The 12,113-nt window shown below is 38.0% G+C and overlaps 2 protein-coding genes across 2 annotated transcripts in view; one reads left to right on the top strand and one right to left on the bottom strand.

Annotated features, from left to right (window-relative positions):
* The window catches only part of LOC128161682 (perlucin-like), a 120,493-nt gene that overhangs the window by 13,189 nt on the left and 95,191 nt on the right, over positions 1-12,113 (bottom strand). The gene's annotated exons all lie outside the window — the stretch shown is intronic.
* Positions 4,930-10,740, top strand: LOC128161150 (uncharacterized). Its single transcript, XM_052824381.1, has one exon. It carries the CDS (start codon positions 4,930-4,932, stop codon positions 10,738-10,740), a length of 5,811 nt encoding a protein of 1,936 aa, XP_052680341.1.

Below are 12,113 nucleotides of genomic sequence, written 5' to 3'. Positions count from 1 at the left end.
TGACAAACAAATCACTTTCTACAATATACTAGAACTAAAATCTCTCCTCTCTCTCTCTCTCTCTCTCTCTCTCTCTCTCTCTCTGTGTGTATGTGCGGTACAGAATCCAATTAGTTACGCCATGATTGAAATCATTTTGTATCAATTGTATTTATACGGACAGAATCCGTGACAATCATCCAGAGTCTCTGATGTTGATAACTTGATTTTCTTGGAATCACGGTTTGCTTAAACTCATTATATATAGGGGTAGAAATACATATATTAACCATGCCGGAATCTAGAAATTTTTCAATGAACTTTAAGGTCCTTAGATGTGAAATTATTACCTATGTTCAAGGGTAGTGATTTCAAAATTATAAAAACTAATATATGTAGCTCTCAACTTTGTATTATTTTTGTTGGTTTTTTAGAAACACTGGAAAATCTATTTTGATTGCAAGCAAGATATTTACACCGTCAAAAGAAGGGCCGCTGCAACCAAATTGTGTTTTTTAACGAAAATATGCTTAATTTAATAAGTTTTAACACGATTTTTATTAAGTGGAAGTATCTTCGCCAGCCTAGTTTTTCCGGTCCGCTTCATACATCAAAGATGGATAGGATGGAGTGAATATTCAAAGTAATGTTGCAATATTTACGGTTAAAACGAGAAAAGAGAAGAGGTGTTACATTAAAAGTTTAAAATCAAAGATTTCTAAACCGAACTATACCTATCTAGATTGTTATAAAAGTAAGATTTATAAATCTTTGGTTTTAAACTTTTAATGTAACAGAGGGAATTGCCTGTTATACAAACAACACTTCGACTATCTCCAGCATAATATCGGAAGGGGGTGGGGGCGAAGTAATTTGATGTACACACAAAACTTTATTTGTTACTTGTGATAAAATTAAATAGAATTCCTTTAAATAATCAGATTTTAATTATCATATAAAACCATTGGATATTTATATTGTATGTACACGTCCAGAGAACAGTACATGGCTAGAAATTGATGTTTTCAAATTTTTTGAAGGTATAAATCCCCGAGAAATTTGCTAACAAATATCGAACTGAATTTCATTTAACACATATACTACCTTTCGGTGCCAATTTCCCACACAAATATTGTTATCTAAAAGAACAATTCCTAATCAGTAAAATTCCAAAGAGGGGTGGGTCCAGCCTCCTCTACCCTTCCCGCGTTGCACGGCGACTTCTGTCTTTAAATGATAAATACAAAATTTTCTTTGAGATAAAACCTGCAGGTAAAAAAAAAAACAACAACCTTACCTTGTAGCTGCCTACTGTGTGCGTCCCATGGTCAGGGAAGACGACGTGTTCGTGAGACCAACAGGGCGAGTGTTAAATATAGGTCAGTGGTCAGCGGTCTTTTACTAGAGAGAGTGACCGTGAATCTATCAATGGTCCAGTACGGAATATATGGCCAGTCAAAAACTAACCAAACATGACAGAGAGCAAATTGGATATATATATATATATATATATATATATATATATACATATATATATATATATATATATATATATATATATATATATATATATATATATATATATATATATATATATATATATATATATATATATACAAACTTTGTAAATTTCAAAAGCAGTCCAGTTCCTCCGCGCCAATAAACTTGCTTTCCCAAAAAAGCTTAAATTTCTCTCTCTCCCATTATTATAATCCTGTTATCATAATCTTCAATCAAAACTGCTTTTCCGATTTGATTTTTTCCATTTTTTCTTATTTATTAAATCGGTGAGCACTACCTCAGTCCCTCTAGAATTGGAATTGTCTTAAATTTTCTCTAATATGCTAATCAGTATTTAGAAATCTGATACTGAAAACGTATTATATTTGGCGTGTATGATATTTGGCGAAAAACGATTATTCAACAAGTTTGCTTGAATTTGATTTAGCGCATTTCTAAAGGTACCCATTTATCTACAAACAAGTATATATTTGACGATGTACTTGATTTAGCGGACGTCCTTTTCCGTCAAAAACGCTAAATAAATACACAGCCAATGGTATTTGCGTTTACAGTAATTCAAACCAATTGTTTCATAACATACAAATAATTAAGGTGGTATGAGACACCTGTTTATATAAATGTGGATAAAAGTACATTATATTCAAAATACTTTGACCTGTTTCGAATTTTTTAAAATTTTACAATATTCGACAAAAAGAATTGTTTTCAAACATTTTTGGAAAGGTTTATACTATAAAATAACCAGCGGGATTTGAACTCATGACTTACAATTTCATAGGTAATGCCGATTGCGCTACGCTGTTAGGTAACAATTTTCGGAAAGAAAAAGTTATAAAGTCATAAAGTCATACTTGATTTTATTGTTGATTTCGATAGGAGGTATCTCACATTATGGAGATGTCCCATACCACATTTAATCATGTCATCTATTGAAAGACAAACAGTCATACTCAGTAGGTCACGGACCATCAATAATTGAGAGACAAACAGTTATATTCAGTAAGTCACGGACCATCAATAGTACTTTCCTGAAATTGATTTGTTGATTAAAAACACACATATTTTATTTCAAATAATAATGTTGTAGAGTTTTCCTAAAATGCATTTATTTGGTTTTTGATATTTATCTGTTAAACAGCTAAATATTTCTTCCCTTCACTTTGTACATTTTGCAATACACATATACCACGTGATTCTTATATGGCAGTGCATTGCCTTTTATATAATGATAATGATACTTAATAATGCGCGTATTTTCAAAGTGTTTACTTGTAAAAATTGATATGAACATTTATGTCATAATGAAAAGTCACAAAATTGTTGCTTTAAAAAATAATACATTGTTCATTAACCATTCATATCGGGATCACATGAAACAATAAACATGCTACATACATACATCTCTAAGGTGATATAAGGATCGTATGAAACATTGTAGTTTATCAGGTAATGAACACATCTAATCTCTTTCTAACAGGGAGGATGGTATCACATTCTCCTTGGTAACAACCCATGTTTTATTGTCTGATAGGTTTTTTGTCCATTACTTTCTTCTGGTGTGATTTGTTTTTCCTCCCTGTTTTTGTTTTCTCTTTTATTTCCTTTTGCCACTGTTTCCTGTACATGGTATACATTGCCAATATGGCTCCGGTGTCTTGTCCCTATTTAAGTGAAAGAAGAAAAGGTTGCTATTCATACCAAATTCTTGTGCCAAATTACAATTAAAATAGTAAAACCTTGTTAATGAAGTATTAAAGTTCTAAATCACAACCTCATTATCACAATCAAATAAGGTGCCTAATGAGGTCCTAACTTCATGTCCACAGAGAACTTAAGGTTCATCATCCTTATGCATAATCTTTAAAATCCTGCTTTTGTGATTATAATTCTAAAAATCTTTGAAATCTATATTGCAATTTATCATTACAATATCAGCATAATTTTCGAGGAGGAATCTAAAATAAGAATGCCTTTTGACAATGATATATGTTACTTGCAGTTGTTTATCTCAGTTATCTATCTTACCAGAGGTTCATTGGCCTTAAAGAGGTATGGGACACCTCCATTTTGTGCAAACACTGTAAACCAACTTTCATTTACGTGCGAGAAATTTTCGGGAGGTTCGCAAGGACCTCGTCGTTGCGAATATTTCTCGCCGCAAACCAGTCTTTGACTTATGGTTCTTATACCAGGAAGGATCTGGATAAGGTTGGTCGCAAATGTTAGTCGTTGCGAATCAGTTATCGGTAGTAAATTGCGAAATAAAGTCATGGCGAATTGTATTGTTACAACATAGAGTTGTTCCCCTTTATTTTTCAGAAATTTCAATTCCGGATTGAATCCGTTACCATTTTGCATTTTAGTAACATTTCCGTATTTGTAATGTTCTACACGGCATGGCGCCCACTCCAATTTGCATATATTTTATGCTGTTATAGTCCCGCATAGAGTAAGTCTTGCATTATTACTGTTTTTCTTTGATCTGTGTTATATTCCGAGTGTCATAACGGTGTAGCTTTTTTGTAAAATGTGTTTAATTGTGCATAACGTGATTTCAGTGATTTGTATCTTAGTCTAAATTTAGTAACGGATGTTAGCTACAGAGTTAGGGTTCACATTTGGTTTCCCGCGTCTTACATAGTCAATCGAATATTTTATGTACGACTTGTTGTCAGTATTATCATCTTACTCATGTAACAATTATCTAGTCAATTTCTGTATACTCAAAGCAACCTTTGTATAGCAACATTTTCAGTAAGGTTGTACAGCAAATATTATAGTCAACGTCATGCTAGATTTGACTCATAAATGTTTCATACTTATAAAATGAACAGTTGTCAAATATGTCATAAAAGGATTAGAAACACATTGTAACCTTTCTAAATGTATGTTTATTTTTATTTTTCAGTTTCTTACTAGTCTACTAGTATATATACTATATGTATGCATATCAAGAAATAAAGCAGTGTCAGACCACAAGGCTTTACAGTAAGAAATCTGGTGCAATTCAGCATAATGTCACAGCCAACAGAGGATGACTTAACACCTACCATGTCCACTCCACAGTCCATGGAGCAAGAGCAAGAGCTTTCAGACACATGTGAAGGGGTGACAACAAGAGAACACAGAACCTTGTCCGAAAAAGGATTGATGTTTTATCAGTCTCGAGTGGACCATCTATCAGCAAAACTAACAAGAGTTGGAAAAGATCTTGACAGTTTACTTAACACAACTATATGTGAGGAAACAGATATTGAACTACTATCAAAACGTTTATTTGAAGTCTATAAGACATATGAAAATTTAAGTTCTGATTTTCTGAACTTCCTCATCAGACACAACACAGACGACAGTGCACGCGAACAGGGAGGTCTTACGCTCATTAAAGCCACATATGCTCAACGTGTAGAACAATTTGTTAAGAAAATGGATAGTGTTCACAGAGTTCGCGAACCAAAAACAAAATCCAACAGCTTTAAATCTGCAAGATCTTCAAGCAAGTCATCAAGTGTGGCATCTCTCCTCGGACGACAACGAGCTAAGCGAGAAGCAGCCAAAGTAAAACTTATGTTTGCAGAACAAGAAGCTATGTTAAAGGCAAAGATGGACGTTCTGTCAGTCAGAAAAGAAGCTGCTGTAGCCGATGCGGAGTACCTTGGAATGAAAGAGGAATTAGATCTCTGGGATGAAGACTCCGTGTGTGATGATAACAACAACAGTGATATTCTCACCAAATACTTTTGTTCTCAACTTATGGAGAATGACAACACCGACACACAAACAGGAAGTGTTCCTCCTGTGTTCAGTGTACAACAGCGTTCTAACAACACCGACACACAAACAGGAAGTGTTCCTCCTGTGTTCAGTGTACAACAGCGTTCTAACAATACCGACACACAAACAGGAAGTGTTCCTCCTGTGTTCAGTGTACAACAGCACACTTACACCAAGACTGGTGCAACTACTAAGACGTGTACTAAGCGTGAAGATCAAGTTAGGCCATCCACAGAACCAACTCGACCACCAATCACAAGTTCGTTAAACGCATATGCTCCTACCTTTCAGCCAACAAACCACAGTAGCCCTGCACAGCCGAAACTATCACAAGTAAAATCATCACAACCAGCATCATCGCAGCCATCACAACCTTCACAGCCGGAAGCACCACAACCTGCATTACTCAGCGAGTTTGCTAACTACATAAATAAGAAAGATCTTCTGCGTTGGTCATTGGTCACCTTTGATGATCGTCCTGAAACTTATCAGTCATGGAAGGATAGCTTTGAGGTACTTACCCAAGAATTGAATGCCAATCCAAGAGAAGAACTGAATTTACTGATCCACTACCTGGGACCTGACTCTAGAAAACATGCTGTGAGCATACGAACTGCTAATCTCAAAAACCCACAGAAAGCTCTGGAGAAGTTGTGGAGTCGCTTGGATGACCGATATGGAAGCCCAGTCCTACTTGAATCATCTATAAAATCAAGATTGTCAGAATTCCCAAAATTGACCGGTAAGGACAGCAAGAAACTATTTGAATTGGCAGATTTGTTAAGTGAAGTGCAGCTGCGGATGGAGGATCCTACCCTCAACCGATCCCTTGCATATCTAGATTCGTCCACTGGCATGCGCCCAATTGTTGCAAAACTTCCAATTAACTTACAGGAGAGGTGGACGACACGTGCAACCAATTACAATTTACAAAACGGGGTGACATACCCACCATTTACCTACCTTGTACAATTCGTGACTGAAATGAGCCGTATCCGTAATGATCCCAGCTTTAATTATCAAGCAACATGCGAAACCAGTACCAACTGTTCAAATCGTTCAAACTTTGTGAATGATTTCCGACACAGAGACTCTTTTAAGAAAAACAATGTTCAGGTTAAGAAAACAGCTGTAAACACATCGCAAGAAGATTCCAATATCAACATGGGAAACAACTGTTTTTTACACGTGTCCCGGCATAAGCTCAATCAGTGTAAGACATTCCAAAAGCTGACTCTTAACGAACGTAAGAAACTTCTGAAAGACTACAACTTCTGTTTTAAATGTTGTGATTCAACCACACACACTTATACAGGTTGTAGTGCATTTGTGAAATGTGATATTTGTGGAAACAGAAATCATCCTGCAGCACTACACGTCAGTGACATGTCCACCAAGAGACCAGGTGTTACACGTAGGTCACATTATGGCGGGGAGGAATCCAACAAGTCAGACTGTACACCCAGATCACATTATGACGGGGAGGAATCCAGGACTAACCTGAGTTCATGTTGTACAGAACTGTGTGGCAAAGACTTTACAGGGAGGTCTTGTTCCAAGACTATTCTAGTCAGAGTATATCCCGTGAATCAGCCTGAAAAATCACTGAGTGTATACGCATTGATAGACGATCAGAGTACCCATACACTTGCCAGAACTGAATTGTTTGATGCTTTAGATATTCCAATGTCTTCAGTTACAACATACTCGTTGAAGTCATGTGCCGGCACCTTTCAACGAAGTGGGAGGCAGGCTTCTGGACTAGTGGTGGAGTCAAACAATGGTTCCTGTAGATTACTGCTGCCACGGGTTACAGAGTGCGAACAAATTCCAGAGGAGGAAAGTGAAATTCCAACACCAGATATTGTTAAATTTCATTCACACCTTAGTGGGGTAGATATTCCTCCGCTTAACCAAAAAGCACAAGTTCTACTGTTGATTGGTCGAGATCTACCAGAGGCTCACCACATTGAAGATCAACGTACAGGACCACGAGGAACTCCTTTTGCCCAGAAGCTAGCCCTGGGATGGGTTCTCATCGGAAACGTTTGTCTTGGAAACCTCCATCCACCTGCTAGTGTGAACGTCTTGAAGACGACTGTGCATCAAAGTGGCAGAGTTAGTGTATTTGACAAATGTGAATACAATATATCACTCAAATTAGATGATGATCCCATTTTCAGACGCCAAGCAAACGACAATGATTTAGGACAATCTATTGAAGATAACCAATTCATTGAACTGATGGATGAAGCCTTCACCAAAAATTCAACCGGAAATTGGACTGCTCCGCTACCTTTCCGGGAAACCAGAGAAATCTTGCCAAACAACAGATCAATGGCATTGAAACGAGCACTCATGCTTCAAGGGAGCCTTCGTCGGAACACAACAAAACAAGAACACTTTGTGAGTTTCATGCAGGGCATCTTTGACTCTGGTCATGCCGAGATTGCGCCTCCTGTTCAACCCGGACAGGAGTGCTGGTACTTGCCCATATTTGGGGTGTACCACCCTAAGAAGAAGGACAAAATACGAGTGGTATTCGACTCTTCCTGCAAACACGATGGCATTTCCTTGAATGATGTGTTGATGTTGGGACCAGACTTAATGAATCGTCTTGATGGAGTGCTCATGAGATTCAGGAAGGAGCCCATAGCCGTGATTGCAGACATTCAGCAAATGTTTTTCTGTTTTCGTGTGGCAGAACCTCACCGAGATTACCTCCGTTTCTTCTGGCATCAGAACAACGACCCAGCGCAAGAACTTCTAGAGTACCGAATGTGCGTTCATGTGTTTGGCAACAGACCCTCCCCAGCAGTTGCCACATACGGCCTTCGACGTTGTGTAAGAGATGACTGTAGTGAAGTGGTGAAACAGTTTGTTACCAGAAATTTTTACATTGATGATGGTTTGGCATCATTTCCCAGTGTGAGTGAAGCAGTTAATGTTCTAAAGCAAACACAGAAGACACTCCTGGAAGGTGGAAATTTGAAACTCCACAAGATTGCATCGAATAGTGAAGAAGTCATGCAACAGTTTTCAACTGCAGATCTAGCAAAATCCATGGAACAGCTTGATCTAGATCGAGATGATCTGCCTATACACCACAGCTTAGGTTTGAGTTGGGACCTTGCTACAGATACCTTCATCTACAAAGCCTCGGAGGAGCTGAAGCCATTCACCAAGAGAGGATTGCTGTCAACTGTAAATGGTTTATTTGATCCACTCGGCTTCATTGCGCCCATTATTCTAAATGGACGATTCATCATGAGACAAGCTTTCACTGGGATTGAAAGTTGGGATGATCCCTTACCTACAACTATCATGGGTGCATGGAAACTTTGGTTAGAACAACTCAAAAGACTTAATGGTGTGCATATTCCACGGTGGCTACTTTCTGTATCATACCAAATGTGCGTCCACAAGACACTTCACATCTTTTGCGATGCCTCTGAAAAGGCAGTGAGTGCCTGTGCCTACCTTCGGGGTGTGACTTCAGAGAAGATATCCGTAGGTTTCGTATTTGGGAAATGTAAAGTTGCACCAAAAAGTGGACATACGATTCCAAGATTGGAGCTTTGTGCGGCAGTCCTAGCTGTAGAGCTTGGGGAGATGCTATCTAGGGAGCTCGACCTTCCTTTAGAGGACATCAAGTATTACTCTGACAGCAAAGTGGTACTGGGGTATCTATCCAATGAACGCAGACGGTTCTATGTTTATGTATGCAACCGTGTATCCAGGATACGAAAGAGTTCCTCTCCACATCAGTGGAATTATGTAGCTACAGAAGAAAACCCGGCGGACCAGGGAACTCGTGGACTTTTGCCAGAACAACTTTGTGATAGTTTATGGTTAAATGGGCCAGACTTCCTCAGAGGAAACTTAAGAAATCCCAATAATGAGAAGTTCTCTTTGGTAGATCCAGATAAAGATACAGAGATACGGGCAGAGATAGTGACTCTAAAGACCATATCATCCAAGTCAACTTTAGGCATTTCTCGCTTTAACCGCTTTGGGAGTTGGTCGAGTCTAGTGCGTGCCATAACACTTATCAAGAGAAGACTCAGTAAGAAAGGAAATGAAATATCTCGTCTAGATTCAGAATTGTTGATCATCAAAGAGACTCAAAAACAGTTTTATCAGAAAGAAATAAATGCATTACATGCTGGTAGACCACTGCCAAGAGACAGCACAATTCTAGCTTTGTCTCCATACCTTGATGATGGCTTGCTGCGAGTTGGTGGACGTATCAATTTATGTGACTTGCCTGTCTGTGAAAAGACACCTATCCTGATACCTGGCCAGAGTCATATCGCTCGGCTATTAGTTCGCCATCATCATGAGAAAATTTACCATCAAGGGCGTCATCTTACAGAAGGTGCTATAAGGAGTGAAGGACTATGGATTACTGGAGGGAAACGCCTAGTGTCATCTATCATTCATCATTGTGTTACGTGCCGCAAGATGAGAGGAAAGCCACTTAATCAGAAGATGGCAGATCTTCCTAAAGACCGACTCACAAAGTCACCACCCTTCACCTTTGTAGGGGTAGATGTGTTTGGACCCTGGACTATCATCACAAGACGTACAAGAGGGGGCAGCGCACATTCAAAACGCTGGGCTGTATTATTCACTTGTCTGTACAGCAGAGCGGTCCACATTGAGGTCATTGAGGAAATGACCTCTTCCTCATTCATTAACGCCATGAGACGGTTCATTGCAATGCGTGGTGCAGTTTCAGAATTTAGATCAGATAGAGGAACAAACTTTGTGGGGGCTGCTTCAGAGTTAAACATGAACATAGTGAATGTCGAAGACAGCAGAATGAGGGCATTTCTGGAGGACAAGCGCATTGTCTGGAAGTTTAATCCTCCGCATGCATCACATTTTGGCGGCAGTTGGGAAAGGATGATCGGCATTGCGCGTCGCATCCTTGACGCAATGCTTATGGATACCAAACACGGGAAACTGACACATGAGGTGTTGACGACCTTTATGGCAGAGGTCATGGCTATAATGAATTCAAGACCATTAGTACCTGTATCCGGTGATGTTGAAGCACCATTCATCCTATCACCGCAGATGCTGCTGACACAAAAGACCCAGGAAGTACCTACTGAATTTAAAGATCTTGATGTGAAAGACATGTACCGCAGTCAATGGAAAATGGTCCAGGTCATGGCGAACACCTTCTGGAAGCGCTGGAAAAGTGAGTTCCTTTCCACCCTGCAGCCTCGTCAGAAGTGGCTAGTTTCGACAGACAACCTTAAAGAAGGAGATGTTGTTTTACTCCACGACAAAGAAAGTGCACGTACTGATTGGCCAGTTGGTGTCGTGAACCGCATATTCCCGAGTAACTCTGATGGTCTGGTACGTAAAATCGAAGTGCGTATTCTTAAGGATGGAAAGCCATGCCTTTACATCAGACCGGCGACGGAAGTGATTTCATTGCTGACAGTGTGAACTATATAACAGAAACTTGTTTTTTGTGTGAAAATAATGTTCAGTTTATACATTTGTTTGCTACATACAAGTAGTGTTTACTGTGAAAAAATTTTTCTTCATTGTAAGGTTTTTTTTTAGGGTGATAAAATCAGACGGGGAGTGTATTGTTACAACATAGAGTTGTTCCCCTTTATTTTTCAGAAATTTCAATTCCGGATTGAATCCGTTACCATTTTGCATTTTAGTAACATTTCCGTATTTGTAATGTTCTACACGGCATGGCGCCCACTCCAATTTGCATATATTTTATGCTGTTATAGTCCCGCATAGAGTAAGTCTTGCATTATTACTGTTTTTCTTTGATCTGTGTTATATTCCGAGTGTCATAACGGTGTAGCTTTTTTGTAAAATGTGTTTAATTGTGCATAACGTGATTTCAGTGATTTGTATCTTAGTCTAAATTTAGTAACGGATGTTAGCTACAGAGTTAGGGTTCACATTTGGTTTCCCGCGTCTTACATAGTCAATCGAATATTTTATGTACGACTTGTTGTCAGTATTATCATCTTACTCATGTAACAATTATCTAGTCAATTTCTGTATACTCAAAGCAACCTTTGTATAGCAACATTTTCAGTAAGGTTGTACAGCAAATATTATAGTCAACGTCATGCTAGATTTGACTCATAAATGTTTCATACTTATAAAATGAACAGTTGTCAAATATGTCATAAAAGGATTAGAAACACATTGTAACCTTTCTAAATGTATGTTTATTTTTATTTTTCAGTTTCTTACTAGTCTACTAGTATATATACTATATGTATGCATATCAAGAAATAAAGCAGTGTCAGACCACAAGGCTTTACAGCGAATAAAAGTTGGATTACAGTGTTAGTTTGAAACCCACTCGAGCTTTTACATTTTATACCCATCTTTATAAGAATTCTTAGTATGTATTTAATGTCAAATGTTGTGTGATTTAAAAATCTTAAAACGGTGATTATGTTTTAGGTGGTATGGGACACCTGTCAATATCAATGTGGATAAAAGTACATTATTATCAGGATACTTTCACCATTTTAGATTTTTTAAATTTTACAATATTTGACCAAATATATGTTTTAAAAATTTTGGGAAAGCGCTAAAAATTATAAAACCAGCCAATGGGATTCGAACTCATGATTTAAAGATTCGTACTTGACTCGATGTTAGGTCACAATTATTGGAAAGAAAAAAATCATAAAAATATACTTGATTTTAATGTTTATTTCGATAGGATGTACGCCACTTTATGGAGCTGTCCTATACCACCTTAAGAGGGCTCGATGGACATGGCCATTTTAGACTATATTGATCTCCTTCATAAAAGAGGCTACATATAACAAGAG

The sequence above is a fragment of the Crassostrea angulata genome, chromosome 8 (assembly GCF_025612915.1).
Source record: "Crassostrea angulata isolate pt1a10 chromosome 8, ASM2561291v2, whole genome shotgun sequence".
NCBI lineage: Eukaryota > Metazoa > Mollusca > Bivalvia > Ostreida > Ostreidae > Magallana > Magallana angulata.
The sequence above is the reverse complement of the archived record's forward strand: the minus strand, read 5'-3'. Positions and strand labels throughout refer to the sequence as shown.

What these genes read in the sequence shown, in the direction of transcription:
- LOC128161150 (XM_052824381.1), top strand. Translation starts at nt 4,930, where the DNA reads ATGGATAGTGTTCACAGAGTTCGCGAACCAAAAACAAAATCCAACAGC.